This window comes from Drosophila albomicans, chromosome 2R, assembly GCF_009650485.2.
Source record: "Drosophila albomicans strain 15112-1751.03 chromosome 2R, ASM965048v2, whole genome shotgun sequence".
In the NCBI taxonomy this organism is placed as follows: domain Eukaryota; kingdom Metazoa; phylum Arthropoda; class Insecta; order Diptera; family Drosophilidae; genus Drosophila; species Drosophila albomicans.
The window spans coordinates 4476730-4500849 of NC_047631.2; the positions used below are offsets into that span (position 1 = coordinate 4476730).

At 38.0% G+C, this 24120-nt stretch overlaps 1 protein-coding gene across 4 annotated transcripts in view; it reads right to left on the reverse strand.

The window, feature by feature from the left end:
* The window catches only part of LOC117573877 (maternal protein pumilio), a 197444-nt gene that overhangs the window by 149548 nt on the left and 23776 nt on the right, over positions 1-24120 (reverse strand). For all 4 annotated transcript variants that reach the window (XM_034257354.2, XM_052007918.1, XM_052007919.1 and 1 more), the window contains 5 exons: positions 20246-20490; positions 20045-20171; positions 19862-19983; positions 15941-16238; positions 15782-15877 (listed from right to left, as the gene is read on the reverse strand). In XM_034257354.2, the coding sequence (XP_034113245.2) occupies positions 15782-15877; positions 15941-16238; positions 19862-19983; positions 20045-20171; positions 20246-20490 (888 nt within the window). The remainder of the gene's footprint in view (positions 1-15781; positions 15878-15940; positions 16239-19861; positions 19984-20044; positions 20172-20245; positions 20491-24120) is intronic.

The following is a 24120-nucleotide window of genomic DNA, read 5'->3' on the forward strand; positions in this document are numbered from 1 at the left end:
CGTTCACAACACTAAGATAAAAGCTTACAAGCTAGATCTAGTGTGGAACACAATTTCTTTTGCCCACTACTAATATACCTTTTCAGTTTATAAGAAAAATAAGATAAAAACTGCAGAGAGACTTTGACTTCCACAAAGGACTACGAAGACGACATTATTCGCATAATGTTGCAGCTTTTGCATTTCATAAATGAAACATGTGCATAATATTTATAAATGTAAGTTAACAACAAAAAGATGAGTGTACAGAGAACCTCATAAGGAGTCTGCGAAAGGAAATGCTCAGTTCCTCAAAGTCATTGACATTCATGAATGGATGGGTGAACTCGCGCGTATACGAAACATATTCATTTATTTATTATTTTGCTGAACTTTAATTTAATTGCAAATTATTTGCAAGTTTTTAAAAGCTTTTCGTCTACATCACAACACCAGACACAACCACAAAGGGCAATTAGCCCTGTGGCTAGCCCGAGCCTGGCTTTCCGTAGGTGCTCAGATTTAAATTTTCCAAGCACTTGAATAATGTTTAACAAAATATGCCAGAAACAAAATTAGTTTTTATGTCGGTTTCATGGCTTCGGTTAGACAACGTCAACGAAGTCTGCCTTATGGCAAAGGCTTCATTGACGCTGTAAAGCAAAATGATCTGCATGTATGTGGCCAAACTCTTGTGGCTAAGGTATTTTTAAAGGGTTTGTGGATAAATCACTTTTACGACTACAAATTAATGAAAAACTAAGAGAAAAGAGCAATTCAGATTTTCATATAACGTAATATTTAGCTAGATATTCGTATTTTGCATGACATTTACAAAATTTTAGAACTTAAAGTTTAAAAGTACAAAAAAGAGTTTACAATATATATACTAACATATCTCAATAAAAACCCATCAACTTGCATTTAACATTTAGTTTCGATGCTAAATTATAGTACAATTGAAAGTAATGAAACCAATCTGACCAAATCAATAGGTATTATTAACATCTTTAAAATACGAAATACGACATGCTTTCAAGAAGTGAATAATAAGTGAAAAATATAAAAAAATAAAGTGAAATAAAATGTATTAATAAAAGTGCCGAAATGAAACCGTGGAACCTAACAAAACTTTACACAAACTTCTCAAAGATAAACTTCAACTACAAATAAAAAAGAAAGAAAACACAAAATGTACATCAAAAGAGCGAAACAACAGACGAAGATAGAACGAGAGAGGGCGCGCTTTGGCAATGCGTAATCATGAGACAGGAAATGCAACAACCATCAGCTGGTCTGGTCTGGTCTGGTTGAGCAAAGTTCCAAATGATATGATGGCAGCCACTGGGGAACAAAGAATATCAAAGTTAAATTAAATTTGTAGTTTGTGTATGGGCAAAACTTTATCGTGCCGGCGCAAACTCGCGCTTACCTCACCTGTTCACCTGTTTTCTGGCACAACTCCCCGACCCGTCCCCTCTCATGGCTCAGTTATGAGCTTGCCTCGCTCAGTCGTTCAATTGGTTTTTGCCGTCTTAATTAAAAGCCTCAAATTCAATTAATATCTACAACATTTTTGGTACTTTACATTTGAATTGAAGCTCATTAAAATTGTTGAGGTAAAATATATGCAAATATGTATGAGAAGAGTTCTCTCTCTGGTTGCGCCTCCTCGCCGCTAGATGGCGACACAATGCTTGGCGGATAAAAGTTTTTCGGTTTTGCCATCAAATCTCACAAAAGCCGAGACTTGTGCGAATCCAAGGTGAATTTTAATGAAAAATATAATTATAATTCATGCAGATTTTGGCTCTGTTTGTGTTTTTCGTTCGTGGGTGTGTTTGTGCGTTTGTATTTATGTGCGTGTGGTGTTGGTGTGTCGACAAGTTCAAAGTTTGACAAAGTTTATATTATTATTGCTGAGAGCGATTGTTGTTGTTGCATGTTTTCGTCGTCTAGTTTAGTTCTTGTGTTATTTGCTCTTGTTGTCGGAGGGAATTAAAATGTAATTATGTCGTAAAGCAATCCCCAAAAGCAAGACACACTTTTCCGAGCAGGTGTCAAGTGGAAAAGTGCCACGAGTGGCGATGAATTTTAATAAACTTTACACAGCTTTTCCTACGGTCTTAGGCAAATTACCAAATGGTTTTTATCAACATAAACTGACCATATCTAACCTATTCGAAAGAGTTTTTCCAAACTATACTTTGAGCTCCTGGTGAATTAGATTCAAGTTTTGCTACCAAAGCATTCCTTGCTCTCTTGCGATCTTATTTCAGCAATATTTCGGCATGTGTCTAGGGAGAAAACAAATCACTCTTGCAGTGGCATTCAGAAAATGCACAAAAACAGAGAGTGCAACCCACAACCAATCAAGCATCACTGACACAAAACAATCAAATTGTCTCTCCATAGTCTCTTCAACTCAAGCTAAATGTCCAATTTAGGCAACATGCTCGTGCTTCTGACAGAGCAGAGCAAAGCAGAGCAGAGCCTTGGGTTGACTCAACTCTCGTGTCTAATTAAAAACGCAGCATTAGTAGAAAAGCCATGGCAAAGTGACAAAGCCAACACACAATGGAAAAAGGACAACACATAATTTTGATTGACAAACGTCTATCAACTGCTAAAGAAATAGAACGAGAGAGAGAGAGAGAGATGATGATGAAGAATAGAAGTCCACACAATGTGACAGGCAGCTAAATGGCAACCAAACATCAAGATGAATGAGATACACGCTCTTACATCCTTTTGCGTCCACTTCACATGTATTCAAACCACAAACGAGTCATAGAAACAAACTGCATTCATACGAACAAAGGCTAAATAAAAGGTGATATCATTTAGGGGTATACAAATTCTTAACATGAACGCAAATTAAATGTAGAGTATACATAATATACAATTTACTTACGAAATGTTCAACGAACGTGTTATATTTTTATTCTCAATAATATTATTTTTTGACATTGTTATTTAAAATTACCTTAAAGTATATAACTTCAACATAACATTTTCCTACCGCCACATTGCATTGCGAAATGGCGATGCCCAGCTGTAGAGTAACGTTGTTGTCACTTAATGAGCGCTCATTGTGCGCTAGAATGTTCAGCCTAAAAGCAGGCAACACAAATACTTGCGTCCCTCCGCCAGCATCGCGCCTCCTTCTGCATCTCATAATGAGATGCATATCACGCTGCTGAAAAGGTGTCGCATCTCAGTGAGAACGGGGGCTATGCACCTATTCTCTGACATCCTTACATCCCGCCAACTGTCATAATGCACACAATTATGCGGCTGCCATTTTGAATCGTGTAAATTAGCAAAGTCACCTTAAATACGTCCCACACATACACACATACACACTTAGCCTTCCTCCCTCTTGTGTGTGGTACACACAAAAGCTGTCATAAGCGCAGCTAATGATAATGATTATGATGATAATACGAGATGGAAGTGGAAACGGAATAGAGGAATAAAGGAAGGGAGGCGCCGCCTTTCACGTCGCATATCTTGTTGTAAACAAAAGACTGCCCAAATGTTAAATTATTCGCTAGCCTTGAAATTGTCCAAACTTGACAGGTTGGTTTATTTTTTGGCTTTGAGAGGCTTTCTTAAAACCGCATTTTTAATTAAAACTTATGTTAAGTGCACCCAAACAAAAACGCTAGCAATGCAGAAGTACTATAAAAGCAACGATTGCGTCGTTTTAGCATTGCTTTTGTTAATCCAACTTTGATTAGGTAAGAAGGCATTGGATAATTTGCCAAGTGTTGCGCCAACGGCCAACAACTTTTTTCACGCCTCAATGGAGCGTATCGTGTTCAAACAAATTGATGAAAAATTCAATAACAACAAACTGCAACCAACGAAAACTAAATAAATAGATACACAAAATAAATGCATTGCATTGCACTACAAATGCTTAGCTAAGCAAGGCCTAATCTGTTATTTCATTGATTTAACAGAAAGAAAAAGAAAAATAAATACGTATTTTTTCGAAATACAATTACAATTATTAAAGCAACCTTACGCAAACAGCGGTCAAAGCAAAGCAAATTCAAAATAAATGGAATTTATTTCCTATATTTTAACTCATGGTTTTAGCAGGCATTTTATTAAATTTGTGCTACTTATAAAAGCATCTAGCATTAGTTTTCATAGCTCTATCAAATTTCGTAACCCTTGCTTCGTAACTAAGTCTCAACAATCAACTTTTATTCAAATCTGTCCTTCAATCGCTTCATATATTTGGCAAATTAAAAAGCTGCCGAGTGTGTCTATTTACTCGATTTAATAAATGCGCTTACCTTGCGTGTAGTTTGCCATAACCATAGAAAATCTATAACTTTATCACTTTTTATAGATAGTAGAGTAGTTCATAGAAAACCCAACTGCGAGCAATAACATATTAGTCGGCTTCACACGACAGCAAACCGAATAAAAGAACCAATAAAAAACCATTAAATATCACTTTCCAAAGAACATAAACATAAATGATTTTTCTTTTCTTTTTGCATTTTCTATTCAATGCAGTTGGGGGGACAAAAACAACGAATGCTGACTAAATGTAGCGTAAATAAAAAAACCGTGAAACAGAATACGAGAGATGTTGGCGATATGGGAGAGTACCCACAAATTTGGCGATAGTTGATTGCGTGTCACATGCAAGAGAGACACAGAGGTCGCATTGATGGAACCGAACCGAATCGAACCCCCTCGATGAGGGTGGGATGGATTTAGTCCCTGAACACGCCGTATGCAATATAAAAGCAAAGTATAGCACTATATATATTTAAATTGCAGTGGCAATAATAAAGCTCGCTAAAGGGTTGCCAGCCAGCTAGCAAGCCCATTGGCAAGGCACTGGAATATGGCAACGCCATTAAAATGCACTGGTCTGAAAGAGGGGGGTGAGGGAGAAATATAGAGTTGAGTACGCTGCTGCCAAATGTAGCTGAACCATCAGCCTCGTGATATGTTCTGCTGCACGCCTGTTGCCTGTCGCCTGCCTCCGCAATCCCCTTTGGCCATCTCTGTTGAATCTATGACTGCCTGTCACCAGTTTTTATGGGCAACGCCACGCCCAGTTAAACATGAAGCAAAGAGTGGAGGACACACCACAGAAAAAAAAAACACGAAAAATAAAATTAGAGAGAGACAGAAAACGTAGTAGTGGGTAAATGAAGTCGCTTGTCGACTGGAACTGACGTTGATTGCCAGCCGCCGGCATTAATTATTTACAATACTGTATGGTGGCAACACTGGCTGCGCACAAAAGTATGCAATTAGTATTTGGCGTGATTGTTTTTCTTCCATTTTTTGCCCCATTCGCATTTTGATTAGGCACTTCGCATTTCGCCCCAAAAACTGGGCCAATTGTTGTCCGCAATGAATGACTTTTGTCCGTGCAATTTGTGCAATTTAGTTACAGTGAAAAAAGATAACATAAATAACAGTTTTTCTCACGGCCTGTGGAGTAATGTTCAGAGTATAATTAAAACGCGTTGCAATATATTTGACAGTTATTTTCAACGACATATTTGAGTCATCAACTGAAGTAAATGAAACATTTAAATTCTTGTAATACCTTTGTTGCATCTCTCTGTAAGTTAATAAGGCGGTTCTGAGCACGTTCTCAGTCTGAGTCACAGTATCAATTTCACATGTTTTTTTGGGGGCATCTCACTTTTGAAACTTTCGCAGAACGGGCAAGTTCTTGCTGCATTTTACAAGGCATTCAAGCACAGTCAAGTGCATATTTGAAATAAATACAATTAGGATACTATTCACACCCTAAAAGTCCAAGTATTGATTTCCCGCCTTTAGAAAATGTCAACTTTCCGCAACGCTTTTAACTTTTGCCTTTGCCGTTGCCTTTGCCAACTTTCAAGTAGTTTTCCCCACACACTATCAGACAGCATGAACACACCCAAAACTGTCAACATTTTATCAAACTGTCTCCCGCTCTGCTCTGCTGTGTGTGGTTTAGCAATCTTATGCTTCGGTTTTGCTTCACTATAAAATTCAATGAAAAACTTCTAGCACACACACATTTAAAGTAACCATGTAAGCACTTTTCCCTCACACCAAACTCTCTGACACAAACACACAGAGATGCACAGAGAGAGAGTCAATCATAGTTTGGGGGAAAACTCCCCGAGTGAAGCATCTGTGGCTTTTTGTCAGTACTTTACATGCTTTTAGTTCAGTTAAGCTTTCTGACCAACAAAACTCTACGCACAACGCTCAAATGAGCTAACACCACAGAAAAGTGGCAGAGAAGTGAGGGGTGTGAAAGTTTGAAGATGGTTTCCATCACACGCCCAAGGATGAGCTATAAATGTTAAGAAGCAAAAGAAGCAACAAATTTATTAAGCTGAGTGCAAGGCGTGGCTAACAAATCCCAATCTCAATCCCAATTTCAATGCCACGGAGCCCAGCCAAAAATCGGGGCGACAAATTTGCTTGTTGGTTGTTGTGGTTAACCTTTTGCTAATGAGCCAATTTAAATTTACGACTGAGTGGCGCCAACAAGCGTCCCGAAAGCAACTTCTTAAAGATCCTTAAAGTTGCATATAGTCGTTACAAGTCTTATGACTAATATATTCAAATTCTGTTGAAACTTAACCAAAGCATAAGATGTTGCGCGCGGCACGTCAACCAATTGGGCTGGAAAATGAGCAACAACAACTGAGGCAACAGCATCTGCAGTTGAAAGGTGAGAGAGTGGCAGCAGCATCGTTCTTTTGAACTGCTTAAGAAATCCCATGACAGACTCTCACCGACGACCATGCCCCCAAAAGCGACACCAGAACAAACAAACAAACAAACAGGGAACAGCAAACAGCAAACAAGAACTGAGCCAAGTCATTGACAGACTTGCGAAAAGTGGGCAAAAACTACTTTATAAGCATAAAATTCAACACAAGCACAAGCGAGATGGCCTCAGCGCAGAAAGTTACAAGAAATTGCCAAGGGATAAGCAACAAGAAGAAAATGCCAAGGGAGAAACACAGTAGAAAAAATAACTCACTTTCCTCCCGCCCAATCCCGATGCTAAGTTCTGCCGTCTGGCGCTTAATTATGAAGCTTGTTAACTATTAATGAAAAAGTTGTTGTAAACCAGGCAAATATCACTGAAAGACTCCTCTTCTCGCCCAGCAGAAGTTGACAATACTCCAGCATACCAAAGAGCCAGACCCGCCAGTAGAGTCGTAAGGGAGCCTCAGGTCAGATTTTTGGGTTTGTCCCGAAAGAATTGCGCAGAAAAACAAAACCAAAAAGACATGAAAACAATTCGCTTTGTTGAGGGATTTGCAAAAGTCCTTTCATAAACTCACAAGATCAACGATGAGAGATAAATAGATTAGAGACTGATTTATAAAAAGAAAAAAAGAAAATACGCTGCTTTCTCACTCTGTCTGAGGTTTGAGCTTGATGTGCAGAGGGTTACTGAGTGGCAGGTTAAGTAATTTCGTAAACTTCAAATGGAATACAACGATTATCGCGATGCAAAGAATCTTGCGGAACAGATTCTTAAGAATGCTGCTACTAATTGTGTGTGAAGAATCACATTTCCATCAGGTATTTCACTGATATTTTGGCCTTAAAACTTAACCCCTACTTCACACTCTTTGCTGGTGCCCTAAAAAGTTTAACCTCACATCCAAAAAACGAATGAAATCCACTCAAACTTTGTATAATGCCAAACACTTAGAGAAAACTTTAAAGGGCCAAGAGCATTTAGGACGAAGTTAAACACCTCATCGATGCGAAAAAGAGATTCGAAGGAACAACACTACACTTTAGTAAATAATTTGCCTTTAATTAACATGCTGACATCATTAAGCAAGCCAGCCAAATGGCAACAGTTTGTCAGACAGTCGAATCATTTGTCTCGACGCCCCAAGAAAAGGCAAGAGAACAGTAGAGAGTTGTGCAAGCAACCCCCAATTGTAAGCCAAGTTCAGGCATATTGACAGGATATCTAGTCCCCCCTCTCCGTTAGCGTCATCGTCTCCCATCAAATGGGGAAAAAGTTCTTTTGTTCTGTGTGCTAATTAAATAGAAAAATTAGAAAAAACTACGTCGTAAATTCCATGGCCGAGCTTCGTCATGTAATACAACACCCCACGGGCACACTTATCACACTCCAGGGGGGTTCCGTCCCGTCCCGTCCGCCCACGTCATGCCAGACATGCGAGGGCTGGGGAAAATATTGGAGGGAAGGGTGTAGGGGGAGGGAATATGAGCGCAATTGGAACCCATGGTGTGAAATCATTTGACGACGTTGCTCCGCATGACGCAATTAATCAAATTAAGCTGCCGGTTGCCATTCTTCTTGTTCATTTTCGGCCAGACATCGCCGTTGCGACTGGCAGCCGTCCCTTGATTAGCTCATAAGTAGGCAACGGCCCAACAAGATTGGCTATCATCAGGTTGGCAGCGCTATTTGCCACTCGCCACGCTCTTTTCGCCGCTTGCAGTCGATGACAAGTAAGTTGAGTGTGAACTTGATGCCGCATTATGCCTAAAACTAAATGACACATATGCGACAGGGCTGTCCACTTGCTGGTTGATCTGGCATAACCACTTGCTGCTTCGTATCATTAAAAGACAAACTTTAACAGTGGTTTAAAATATGTCTCTATCTAATATCGTATTGAATTATAAGTTGTGTGTGAAAATGATGCCGCATTATGCATGCAACTCAATGACACATATGCGACAGGGCTGTCCACTTGTTGTTTGATCTGGCATAACCACTTGACGCTATGTAAAAGACAAGCTTTAACACCAGATGAAAAATATTTTGGTCTGTTTGTATCTAGTCTTCCAGTGAATTTAATAATTCAAGTGTAAGTGTGAACTTGATACCGCATTACTTGTCCACTTGTTATTCGATTGATTTGGCATAACCACTTGCTTCGTGGTATAATTAAAAACTAACTTTAACACTGGTCAATAATATATATTTTTGACTATTTCTCATTTCAAAGTATTTTCATTCGCAGAGTTACTTTAAATCATCGATTTGGCTTTGTGGCCACTTTCACTAGACCATAAATAAGAAACTGAAGGCAGCTTGTAGGCGTTCAAGTGCAGTCAAGCCAACAAAAATGAAATGCCAAGCTTTTTGGGCGTACCAAAAACTCTCAAGAACAGTGTCGGGAAAAAAAAAAACAAAATTATGTGTGTCACAAATTGCATTTTGGGAAACGCTTGGCTGCTCTGACACTCACACAACGTTGCCAGGGCAATGGAAACGAGAAGGACAACGACAACAACAACGACAAGGACAACTACAGCAAAGTCTTGGCAACGACAAATGTTTCTCTTATCAGCGAACCATAATCAGAAGTGCTGCCATACGCCCCCTGTTGCTTGCTTCACTTGGCATTTGCCACCAATAAAGCCCAATTAGCGATGGCCTTACCATACTACGTACATAGCTACAGCTGTTTCGCTCCACGGCTTTTCGGTGTTCGGCGTTTGTCATCTTCCAAGTTTTGTGGCTAGCCTCAAAATGCTAATTAGTGAGTGGCAAATAGTTACCGGCTGGAAAAGGCGTTGCTATTAATTAGGCGACCACTTTGCACACAACTTATTCTCGGTCTTCTTGCGAGTTCGGTGTTTAAATTTCGGGCCTGTCCACTTGTTACAAATTTAGTGTAAACGATTTAATGATATCGATGAAAGTTCGAAAAGTCAAAATGTGTAAATGCATTAACAAAGCTGTCACATGCTTAATTCAATTATGTGTAGTATAATTTAAAAAAAAAAATTAATGCTACAGCCTAATGGGTTTTTGCATATGCAATATATGAAGTACCGCCAACAGAAGCCACGAGACTTTAATTAATTGTGAACTAATTTTTTACTAACGCTGTCAGCTTATATCAACTTTAACGAAACCAATGGAGACTGCACCAATTTGGAAGCTGTCGACTTGTGCATCCGTAGCTCGAGGTCGACAATTCTGCTCCCGGTGCTGTTGCTGCTGCTGCTGCTGCAGCTGCAATTGAAATTTCCCTAGTGGCAATACAAACTGCCGTGTGGCACGTGCCACATAGCATGCATAATTAATTATACTCTCTCACACACTCGACTCTTCCACGCATTTGTGCTAATTAACGGTTAATTAATTGCACATTTATATGGCAAAAGACAATGCAGCAGATGTTTCATTTTGTCAGCTCGTTTCATTGATTTAAATGCAATTTTATGCAAATTGTTTTGCCACCAAGCACACCAGCCACAATCAGCAAGCCATATAACATAAAACCCTTTTCAAGAGTGATATAAATTTCGTTGTTTTTTTATAATTTGATGCACAGCCAAAAACTATGCAACAAAATTAAGGATTTGCATAAATAAATTATTTGCATACATTTTTTAAAATATGTATGAATAAATATTTAATTGTTCGTTTATTTAGATTTAAATTGTTGGAGTGAAATGAAATATATTATGATAATAATTAAATAATGAACGACGATTTGAAAATTCGAAAAATGTTCATTATTTACATACAACTACTTTGTTTAATATTTGTATATTAAAAGTTTTGGAAAGTAATTTAGTTTTATGCAGGTTATCTATAAATTCTACAATTTATTAACATCTGTACCAGGGTAGCAATATAACGCACTTAAAATCACTCCTTGCGGGCATTTGTCCTGATGCTTCATTGGCCACACTAATTCGCACTAATTATTTTTATTTTGGTGTCCCACATAAAATGTGAATTTAAAGTAAAAACAAGTAAGAAAGCTACAGTCGAGTGTGCTCGACTGTGAGATACCCGCTACCCATTTTAAATAAAAGCAAAATATTGCGGTATCATTTTTAAAATATACCGAATATACTGCAAAAATACTAAAAATATACCAAATGGTATATTTGGTATATCGATATAGTACACCATTCAAAATATACCATAGGCGGCATAATATACCAGATTGTCAGCCAAAGCAACTAAGAGCCCTAGTAAGTAGGCGTTTTAGCCCATACAAAAGTATTTCTTTAATAACTTCCACAATTTTTATCTGATCTCAACTTAATTTTCAGGAATCATAACTACTATAGTTATTATTGTATATACCAAAATTCGTAACTCTAGCTTTAAAATTACGCTTGTTATTTGATTTTTTTGATTCGCGGGGGCGGAAGTGGGCGTGGCAAAAATTTGAAACAAACTTGATCTGCGTGCAAACATAACAAATGCTGTCGAAAAAAAATTATAGCTCTATCTCTTATAGTCTCTGAGATCTAGGTGTTCATACGGACAGACACACAGACGGACAGACGGACATGGCTAAATCGTCTCGGCTGTTGACGCTGATCAAGAATATATATACTTTATAGGGTCGGAGATGCCTCCTTCTACCTGTTACATACATTTCCTGTCGGCACAAAGTTATAATACCCTTCTACCCTATGGGTAGCGGGTATAATGATTTTGTAAGTTAACAAATAATTAAGCAAAATGTCCTTGAGATATTACTTCAAGTCCATCAAAATTCAAATGAAATCGTTTTGAGCAGAAAGTGCAAGTGCCTTTCTAAATGCAGAGGAGGAAATTCAAATCAAAATACTCTTACTCTTGCGCTTGTGCCGCTGTCAGCTTAGCTATAACTCAGCCCAAGCTTATTTCCATCAATTGGAAAATAAGTTAAGCCGCTAAAGTGACTGAAAACGCAACAGCAAACCCAAGACAAAAAATCAATTATACAGACTTTGAGATCAAAGCAATTCTGTTGAAATACAATCGCTTCGCATATTATGCGCTGTGATGTTGAACGTAAGCCTCTATGACTGATTTACACACAAATGCAGTCAAATGAAGCGAATCAAAAGGAAAGTAAACTTAAAAGTGGAGAAAACTCCAACATAAGTTGGGCCTAAGGGCTTATAGCCACGTTTCTAATTACTTTATTAAGTAAAAAACTTGAGGCTTTTCTCTGTCCGCCCGCTGGCTGTACTTCACAGCAGCAAAATGAACAAAGTTTTCACGCCGTTTCCCAACGAAACTCTGGAAGCTGTCATGTTTATTTATAAAAAGAAAACTTTCAGCGATTAGTTGATAGATAGTTACTTAAGTGTTGTTGGTAGTTAAGAGTTAAGCTAAGGCAACAACGCCAACTAAATTGCAACATCAATTTCGAATTATGTAAAAAGCGTGTGAAAACATTATTGAAAAGAATTTTTCTTTTTAGTGAGCATTCCAAGGACTATAAATTAAGTGAGTAACTTTCTGCTTTAATATTTTGTCTATAACAAAATTGAATCAAGTTTATTAATACCCTTTTTAAGATGTCTTCAATATTTCACTCCTTTCACACTTTATTTACAACCTTTTAATGTCAACGAAGCATTTTTATACATATTTGTTATTATGTATTATGACTCACACAATGCTCAGACTATTGAAGACGAATACGATGAAGCAAAAGCGCAGCAAAAGAGCGAATGTAATGAACAGCGCTATAAATAAAATATATATGAATAAGCGATAATGAAAACCCAGAAAGAAGGAAAAGAAATGAAGCATGGTTTAAATTGGTTGCACAAGACGTCGATAGGCGACAATATGTTGCCGATAATGGATAATGCATCACGATACAACTCTGCCATCAACTCTACCCCATCATCGTATATCCTTCTACCCTTGGATTTCTTAATGCGCCATGCGGCGATTTCTCTTTTTTCGCTTTCGTATTTCATGCATATTTCTTATTAAATGGCGTCGATATTAACACCCCACAAAAGCGAGCGAATTGCATGCAAATTGTTCCCATTGAGTTGCCGTGACTGAACAGGAACAGGAGCTGGGTGCTATAAGAACGTGTGGCATTGTGTGGCAACACAATGCATCGACTTCGACATGGATATGCAGCTATACCTCATATTGGGCGCAACGAAAGCATTTCTTATTTTTAGCACAAAAAAAAGAAAAGAATATCAAATAAAAATGTGCGGCAAATATAGTAAATCTGTTTGAAGTCTGCTCAAAACTCTGACTGCTTCTTTGGCGAAATAGTGCTGGGATTATAAATGAACTATTAAGAAAAGTAAATGAACTTTATCAGTTCCACCTTTGTCATTTCTTCTTGTTTACTTTCTAGTTCGTACCAGTTCAGTTCGCCTTTGTTCTTTAGTGCGTACTTTTTCATATGTTCTACTTTTGATTATTGGTTATTTTGCCCTTTGTTATCTGGCAATACTTGGTCTGATTAATTACAATTTATAAAATTTGAATGATACATAATGTTAGGAACAAAATCGAACGAAAGAACGACCTAGTTCACTGATCAAAAATGAACGAACGAACTTGGTAATTTAAAATGTGTTTTCACTACACTAATGTGAAACCTTAAAATGGCATTAAGACTAAACGATTTCTGTTTTAATCAATTGAAATCTTGAAGTAGACATAATTAAACAATTGTTATAAGACTGCGTCAAATAAATGAAATCATCAAGTAGCATTTCTTTAAAACCAATTATATTGGATTGAAATTAGTTAGCACTTGTGTCGCGCTTGCATTGAGTTTTTAAAGCAGTTTTATGTGGTAATGCAAGTACTATATAATGTTATTCAGCTGTTTGAAGCATTCCTTACGACCAAATGCAATTTCATATACGTTTTGTGGGAAGACCCGCATGTGCAGCTAGACAGATAGATGAACTGAAGCAGATGCTCAAATGGCAAAGAAATCATTATTTATATGCTACAGCAGAACCACAGGACCGCACATCAACTGACTGACAGAGAGACAAGACAGACAGACAGACAGACAAACATAGATCGGGATATATTATATGGGATGTGTGTGCATGTGTGTGTGCAAATGGATGGAGGACGGACACTGGCAAAGGACAGAGACAGACACAGACTCAGTGAAATGAATGCAAACGCAAACTGTTGCCAAGACGAACGACATCCAAGGGCCATCAATATAAATTTCAATATGACCAAAAACATATTTGCCATTTTCCAATGAAGAAAAATGCTGGCAACACAGTCCACAATCGCATCCACATGGTGTGCGAGTGAAGAAGCAGCAACAGCAGCTTACGAAAACTAAAATGCAGAGATAAATCAATTACGAATAAATATCTGAAGGTAACACTGAAACTATTTATAAATGTGCATAAATTATGATTCACACATTTAAATGGATTTATCTATTGTCAACAGAGTGTGAAGCTTTTTGATAATATTAAGCACACACAAAATAATGATATATTAAGAAATGATGCGAGAGATACGGCTTGTTAAACACACAAGGAGTGGCATGCAACAAACGAAAAAAGGAAAAACGCCGCAAGCATGCCCCAGAGTCGACTCTTTGCACCCTCGAAAGCCAAACAACAGCTTTAAGCGTAATGACATCAGCTGCCTCCGTCCTACTTTAGCTGTTGCTGCCCCTTTGTAGCACACTCTCTGGGGCACAAGTGGCAGGAGTAGCCAAGAAACGAACCGCAGGCCAAAAAGGCAAAAAGTGCAACGGTAAAGTTGCAACATGCAGCTTGCAAGTTAAAAAGACAAAAGCGAGGCAAAGTCACAACAGTAGCAGCAACAGCAGAAGCAGCAGGAAATTGTGTGTGCGACAGAGAAAGAAAATACTGTGGGGAGAGAGAGAAAAGTGATAAAAACGGAAGTGCAGATTGCTCAAGCCTCAACAGAAGCTGCAGCAAATGCAGCAGCTGGCGATGGACTTGAAGCTGAAGCAGGGTGTAAAATGTGTAAATGTCAATTTGCTCTTGTGAGGCTCAACAAGAGGGCGGTTTGAGGGCGTAGCCCCACCCACCGGAAGATAGCAACAAATGCAACTGGAGCTGCAACAGCGTCTATTGATTTTCAATTTGACGCGCAGCGACTTCATCCTAAGATAAAAAGCCAAAAGCGACACTGAAATGACATTACTGACAATCGTCTGCATGGCTTGGTGTCTACTAAGTTGCAATCTGGGGGAAGGGGCGGAGGAGGATGCATGTACATACTAGATGACAGAAGCGCGGCGTGTAAAATGCGGACACAGCGGTTTGAGAGTCACTGCGAAAAATGGTCAACTAAAGCTTAAAAGCAATTTTGCGGCTAATAAATCCGATTTCCGTTTTGTTTCGAAATAAATTGCATGTGAGTTGAATTTGTGGCCTCCGTTCCTCCCTCGCTACCCCGCTACCCCACTGCCAAATCCCGCTTTCCCTAGCCCAATTTTTGGGCGGATTGTGACCGGAAATGGCTCCCAGGAGGCTCCATCACAAACAGCAACAACAGCAGCGGCAACTGCACAGCTGCTTTCAGCCGGATGCGGTAAATTAGCAGCTGCAATGGGTCCGACAAATGCACTTATAAACAGACACATGCACACTCGCACAAACCACAAAAACAACACACAAAACACATGACCTCAATTCGGCAACTCTTTGTAACAGTTGCATGTGAAAGCTTGAAAATTGGCTCATCCCAATACTATTTTTGAGGCAATGTAAAAACAAGGCGCTTTGTACTTTGTTCTCTTTGAGATAACAATAAAAAACACTACCAAATTCTATTATTGTTATTAATCGTCAACTCATTACAGGGTATTTCTTACTAAAAATGTGATAAGGATGTATTCTTTGAAGCCTGAAAATTGGCTCAATTTCATACAATACATAGATTGATTTTAGAATATAATAATAAACACAACAAACTTCTATAATTGCACCTGCATAGTTTAGTTTGATTGAATTTTTCGTCTATGTTGGCATCAAGGACACACGCTTTAAGAATCAACTCGTTACTCACCTGTACATCAAAATTTTGCTGCTGTTGCTGCAAGAGATTGCCCGGTGATTCCATATGATTGGGTCCAGGTGTGGCCTGATGATTCAACATGGGTGACTGCAAAGGGCGCAAAGTTAGAGAAATGACACTCAAATTGAAGTCATTGTTAATGTATCTTACTTGTGCTGCCATTGGCATTCCAGCACCAACTCCATTCATCATTGGCTGTTGCAATTGACTCATCTGGGCTGCCATCTGCTGATGAGCATAGGCAGCAGCTCCGCCGCCTGAGTTGTTGCCACCGACACCGCCGAGTGAATTTGCAGCTCCCATGCCATGACCCTGACCATGTTCCATGAGCATGTGATTGAAGTGTGGCATTTGGGGGAATCCGCCATGCTGGGTTGGATCCAATAATGTGGGAGGGCGTGGCAGAGTCTCTTCAGCGGGCGAGGGTTGACGGGATCCAGGAGTTCGACTAAAATATGTTATGAAAAAAATCAGTAAATATTAATTTAAAAACAGAGTACAGTTTATGAAGCACTGTGCTTGAGTAACATTTCTTTTTAATGCCATTGTACCCCACTACAATACACAAAGCTTGTGGAACTTAGTTCCACAAGATTTATCACGGTCCCAAACCATTGCACAGTTTTGGAACGACTGATTCAACTGGTTAGCCAAGACACACACTCCAGCCGTGACACACAACCCATTGTACTAAAATTTTCTTTAGCACATCACTCTCAAACTGTATGTAAATGAACCTGACATTATTACGAAAATTAAAGCAAGATTAGCAGATAATCGTCATAAAGAAATTGGATAATTAATATCAATTATAAGTTAGCTATAAAGTTTCGCATTCACTGCCCAGACTAACAGCTGTTGCATGCACAGCGAGCAAACAAAAGACTTAAGTAGCAAACTTGTTAGACAAATATATAGCGGCAATTCACAATGAGCAGCTGGCCAACCGGCATGTGGCTGTCTCGACGGCCATGGCGTCATCAAAACCACAAGAAAAGCAACCACAACAACAACAACAACAATGACTATAAAATAAAAATAACAAATTGAGTCGTATTGGACGTGTGGCGCTTTATATGCAAATGACACTAAGAAAAAAGTAGACAACAATAACATTAAGACACAGCTGCTACTTAAATCACATAAAATAAATAAAGTATTGCATTAAGTTGTTAGTTAGCCTGCAACAAGCATTAACCAAATAACACTTATTTCATTCATAGTTCGTGTGCAGCTCCAGTCAATGGCTCTGCAACTATATGTGTAGATGCAGGCGTGATTAAACTGTTGACTCATACTCATAATATTATGCCAGCAGTGGGGTCATTAACACCAAAGCAGCAGCCAGTGCAGTCGCCGTGCAACTGTGATGACTATGACTAATCTTCGACTGGCCAATAAGAGCACGAGCACTTGAAGTTGCCATCAAACTGTATGCATTGGCTGTGAGTTTTTTATATTCTTACTAAGTAGCTTAATTGCAGGTGACTAATTAAATTCAGTGCAGGTGATTTAGTGATTATAAAACTGTAACTGTATACTACATCGAAAGATCTAAGTCATCTGCATACATCAATTTCATCAATTACATGACTCCACAACAACCACAACAAACATTGATTCACTAGTTAGCCAACGTTGTGCAAGGTCAGTTTTATTGGCAACTGTCCCATTGCCAGAACAATATTCTAATCTCTCTATTATGCAAGAGAAATAAATTTTCACTTTCAAAGCAAAAAAGAAAGTGACAAGCCAAAAGTAGATAAAAAGGTCAGCAAGTTGGCCAAGTTAGGAGCCAAACGAAGCAGCCAGACAGTCAGACAGATTTAGACACACACACACACACCAAGTTGTTGTCTCTGAGTAGGTCGACAGGTGCTCGCTCGGTGTAGTAACTGAAGCTAACACAAAAAAGTTGCTTTTGTTGTGTGTCGGTTGCCTCAATTTAAGCGGCCGTTGAATTTTCGCAACTAAATTTCATTACGCGCTGCAAAACGTGAGCAAAAAATTACGAGAGGCACGGCTAAAAACAAAAACAAAAATGTCTATCCACATCAGCTAAGGTGACTTTGAGATACTCTGTATGTAAGGCATGTTTATATTCAAAGTGTAGCCAAATAAATGCTTAAAATTCAGAAAATGGTTCCTAACCTAAAGTATTTAATCACTTCACAAATGAACAGCAACTAAAAAGCTTGGTTATAGATCGAAAATAGATCACAGATACATGGCATGAGTATTTCTTACAGAAATAAAAGCATGAACTAAACTACTTTAACAATAAGTAAAGGATATTATTATAGCGTTGGTTTAGCACAATATATAAAGCCAAGATTAATAGCGGTAACTTTTTCTGTTTTACAATAAAATATATAAATTCGTTAATTTTTTTCTTATTTGTTAATTTTTGCAATTATCTTAAAATGGAACAATAATTCCAAAATCATTTTTAGATCAAATTTAAATGCTAAGCAAGAGCTATAAGATTCATCTGTAGTCGAATTAAAAAAATGTTTTGGTATATATTTTTTTTTTTACTTTAAATACTTTTGCCAGAAAATTATATATATTTCTCGTTTTGCATGAATTCATCATACTCTTTTAGGAGTACATACAGGGCATTAACAAAACCTGCCGAACCAACAACAAGAACACCAAAACATAAATGAAAACTAATCGAAAAACGCTACAAACAAAAATGTTCAATAGGTTTGTAAACTTAATGTTGTTGTAACTGCAGCTGTTGTTGTTGTTGTTATTATTTCTTGTCTGCCGAGACCGATTGTTGGTGTTGTTGTGAACACTTACATCATAACAGTTATTACGTTTGGCATTGAAACACGTTTTGGTTGCGAAGACCGGCAATGAAATTGCAACAACAGCAACAATAATTGAAAGAGAAAACCGGCAGAGCAGACCAACAATAAGAAGAACAACAGCAGCGACGAGAGCTGAAGACCAAACCACGCACTGACACGGACTGGTTTTCTTTCTTTTTTTTTTAATTTTCAATTGCTTTAAAACTGTGAAATGTCTGAAATTTGTTTGGTTTCATTTTTGTAAAGTGCGTGTTGTAAGCGACCCGAAGTGAAGATGTTTGTCAAGTGGTAAAGTGTTTAATCGAAAGGGAGGATGAGATAAATAAAACACCGAAAGATGTTATACATAAGCTTGTCGCACGCATATATCGATTGTGGAACATTAAGTTGTATTATCGTTAAGTAATAATACATTAGTAACCTTTCTCAACATCGGTTCAGAGTTCTTCACTATTAACACGTGATTAGAAAGTTGTTACCCAAAAAATAGTATTAAAATGCAGCTCTTTATACATACAACTTTAACAAATGAATCACTTCTTTTGATATGTGAGTGCTCTACAACGAGCGACAGTCTCAAATGAAAAGCAAAGCTTGTCATAAAATGTGGGCCAAGTGGGCAGCTTGACAATGCGAGCGCTGAATGGATGGACAAATGGACGGTTTACTCTTTCTCTCTATACATTTCTATATCTCTTTCCCTCTTCGTCTCTATCCAGTTGTGGGCAGAACTGGCGAATGTCGAATTATAAAACGACAGACACATGAATGTTAAATTTAAATTAAATTGAAGCTTTCGTAAGAGAAATACAACCAATTCATTTATATATTTTTGAGCAAGTGAGAGATACAAAAATACAAAATTATGTATATGTCGTAACAATCACAATATAAATGAAAGTTGTGCGAATAGTTCTCAAGCTTTTGAAAAATTAATGAACCTGTTATTTATAAAAAAAAACACAGCTAGAGCTCCTCTTGAGTTTCCACTTGATATGCCATGGCGAATATAAGCTACAAAATTGACGTAAATCCAGAGCTGAGTTTCCCCCGATCTCTCAGTTTTTTTTCTTTTAATTTTAAGAACGTGTTGGGGACCTTGAGAAAACCAGTTTGAGCGATGGCATAGGCATTCTAATGTCAATGCCACTGCCCAGACCAGAGCTAGACAGACACGACAGACGAACGGAGGGAGAAGTAGATGGAGTTGTTGTGTCAGCTGGTTGAAGTCGGAGCAGGATTGAACACTCACTTGAATCCCTTGTCATCGTCAATGCCATTGACAACAACGCCGTTTGTATTTGTGACCTGGTCGTCCTTCTTTAAGCCGTTTGTGTCAAACGGAGAATTTGCCTTTTCCTTATCATCGTGTGACTGCAAAAAGAAACACCAAATGATTGCAAATAATTTCACAATTATCAACAGCAAAACTCACCTTATCATTATCGTCAAACTTTAAGTTACGCAGACGCGGCTCCAAGCCAGACAAAGGACTCTCCTTATTGGTTGGCGAACCGCCCAGAACATATTCAACCATCTTAACGCATGTGGAATCCCGAGGACTATTTAAATAGGTGACAAGAAAGAAACATATATTAATTAATGGATACAAACTAAAAAGCGATTAAAAAGTCACCTTAGAATGCCCGCATTGCCGCTGTTCGAAGTATCAGAGGCACCGCCGTGTGGATAAACTCTTGGCCTGGGTGGTGCCAGAATATTTTCACCTTGGGTCGACCAAGTGTGATCCTTCCACACAGACGAATGATCCCCAACGCCGGGTATTTGCATGGGATACAATGTGCCACCCGGTGTGCTCGAAGTTCCGCCGCTTTTGCCATCGGATTTCTCCCACAACTTCTTGGCTGTCGATGTAGTAATCTGCAAATAAAAAGAGCACGAACAAAGTTCAAGTTTTTGTGTCATAAATAAATCATCAGCAGTTGCAGTGGCAGTAACAAAGTTTTCCCTATTCCCTTTTCCCTGCCACTGCAATTGAATTATGAAATCATCAATAATTTGCATGTTTGTGGACGTCGCCATCCAATCAGAAACCCCAATTCCATTCCACTGCTGTCGCTGCCCAGTTTTCCTGCTTTCAGCTTCCTCATTTACTTCCTGTGCTGTTGGCCTCTTGGCTGAACTGATAACTTTGTTTGGCTTTCACAGCTAATCCTATTTGAGTCGAGTCCAGGCACTGTAAACTTTTATCATGCTCAACTTTAATGCCACATTTCTCTCGCTGCCCCCTGGCTCATCTCCTGACATTTTCTTATTACTGTTCCTCCCACCATTAATGCTGGACAGCTACCATCCAAGCTCAGCTAATGAAATCAAATCAGCTACAGCTTGGCTTTAATGATAACGTGACAATTAGCTTTTAATTGAACTTTATTATTCTCACTTATCTTTCTTAGGACCATAAAGTTCAGTTTTTAAATGTGGCTATTTTAATATTTATTTCAAAATGTATAACATTGTTTACAAGTAACTTATTTTATTTATGCAACAAAGATGTTTTTCATATTAAATCAATAGATAATGCCATGAATTATAGCTGGCAACATATATATAGAGAATATAGCTCCACATTTTTTTAGAAGTCACACAGCTGTAAGCAAGCATACGCCCTGTCAACACGATCGAGGGAAAACTCACTTTCTCTTTTTCTTGACTTTGGAGTTTGAAGCGTCGGTCCACCTTATTATCTGTATAATTCAAGTTTTAGAAGACTCAAATTTTAACTTAAATTGTCTTCTATATGATCTTCAAATCCTATGTTTTTGTTGTATTTTATTTTGTTTAAAATCTTAATTTTTGCTGTCAGAAAAAAAATGTTTTCTCGGTTTTTTTTTTAATATTAATAAAATTATCTGTATGATTCAAGTTTTAGAAGGCTCAAATTTTAACTTATTATGATCCTCAAATCGTGTAAATTTCTTTTTACTATTTTGTACAGATTGAAAATTTTGTTTCATGTGTTCATTTTTGGCGTCAGATTGTTTTCTTCTTTTTTTTGTTATTACTAAAATAGTATGAAATGAACCTGAAGTTCTTTAAAGATGTGATAAATATAGAATATTAAAAGACTAGAAAAGTTTTCTCAAATCCTGATTCTATCAAAGAAATAATGAATGAGTTGCGAAATAAAATCGACAGCTAACGCATACATCAAATAAATCTATAGTATTTAACCCTCTCAGTTGGCTTTAACATGTCTCGTTTGGGCCACTGACCTCTAAGCAAAAAGCCATTGCGAACATACACACGAAGAAGTAAAGGGCGGCAGATGAGAGATAGAGAGCTAAATCATATGGGACCAAAGCGATTGACAGTAAGGATGAAGAAGAAGGGTAAAAAGAGACAAACAGAAACAGAGATAAAGCGAATGAGAGAGAGAGAGAGAGAGAGAATTGCACATGAAAAACGTTTGCCAGCTAGTTACACATTTCTCAACAGTCTGTGGCAGCTGTAAATAACCAACAACTTATAAGCTTTTGCCTCGGCTTTGGCTCGTTGACAAACTGCAGTGCAAATGGACAGACAGACAGACAGGCATGACAGATGGACACCGAGACACAATCTGAGACCGATTGTGTCAAGTAGCTGAGTTGAGCTGAGTTGCCTCAGCTTTACTCCATTTGCAGCAACTTTAGACTGCGGCGACATTTATCGCATGGCAAACATAAGTGACTGACAAGTGTTTTAATCGGTTAACAGAAAGAGCCAGAACTATTCCCGAGACAGAGAGTGACTGAGAGAAAGAGATGAAGCAAGGGGCAATTGACAATATGCAAATTCGAAAATCATATTATAGCATTAAAGCTTCACCATATCCCAAAACACCCGCACACAAGCGGCCTCCCTCCTCATATCTCGAGGGTCCGCGACGTGCGCCGCAGTCAGGAAACTTGCCTAATTAACTTTTATGCCACACACATTTTTTCGTCATACAATTTCCCAAAGCGAGTGTGTTGTCATAATGCGTCAACGCGACACGTGCCACTCGACTGGCAACATCGTTTTAAATATTTAATAATCCCATCATTGAAAAGGCAGCAGTCAACAGTTAACCCACAGCTCCACTCTTCTCTCCTTTTTCAATTCCTCCAATGGAAGAAATTTAAAAACAAATTGGAGTGCAGCAATGAAGAAGAATTTCAATCCGTTTGAAAAGTGAAAATATGTAGAACGGAATTTTATTCAACTATGTATTTCTAAATGTCTTCGCGTCGTCCTAACGAATATAATTTTCTACAACAGTCTTTTCACCGAAAAGAAGGCAACGTCAACCTTGCAATAAAATTTGCAAAAAGGTCTACTACAAGTTGATAAATAAAAACAGTGAACCACACACAAACCAAAATATTGTTTGTTTGCCAATATTTGTGGTATGAAACAAAAATCGATAGTAATTATATATTAGCTTAAGTGCGCACAAAAGTTAATACCAATTGAGAGTTACCAAATACCCTTCAAAAACATAATTTAAATAAATTCTAAGGCCATAAGATTTCTACAAATTATAATTAATAATATAAATACTCTAATAATGCAATACTACTTTGTGTGTATGACAATACCTATGTATGTACTCGTCAACTAAACTTCACAATAGGTAAATGTAAATACAATTACAAATCAGCTTAAAGTGTGAAAGCGTCAACAAAAATTACTTGCACAAACTTGGCCTGTTACACAGATTGTCTAAACAGCAACAAGCTCAATAGTGTTAAAAACAAGTAAGAAAGCTACAGTCGAGTGTACTCGACTGTGAGATACCCGCTACCCATTTGGAATAAAAGAAATATATTTTGCGGTATTTTCTCAAAATATACCGAAAATACTGCAAAAATACTAAAAATATACCGAATGGTATATTTGGTATATCGACATAGTACCGCATTCAAAATATACCATAGACGGCACAATATACCAGATTGTCAGCCAAAGCAACTCAGACCCCTAGTAAGTAGGCGCTTTTGCCCATACAAAAGTATTTCTTTAATAACTTCGACAATTTTTATCTGATTGCAACCAAATTTTCAGGAATCATAACTACTATAGTTATTATTGTATATACCAAAATTTGGAACTCTAGCTTTAAAATTACGCTTGTTATTCGATTTTTTTGATTTGCGGGGGCGGAAGGGGGCGTGGCAAAAATTTGAAACAAACTTGATCTGCGTGCAAACATAACAAATGCTGTCGAAAAAAAATTATAGCTCTATCTCTTATAGTCTCTGAGATCCAGTGTTTCATACGGACAGACGGACAGACGGACAGACACACAGACGGACAGACGGACATGGCTATATCGTCTCGGCTGTTGACGCTGATCAAGAATATATATACTTTATAGGGTCGGAGATGCCTCCTTCTACCTGTTACATACATTTCCTGCCGGCACAAAGTTATAATACCCTTCTACCCTATGGGTAGCGGGTATAAAAATACCAATTATACCCAGACACAAATATAAACAAAGCACAGCTAGCTGAAACGGTTTGC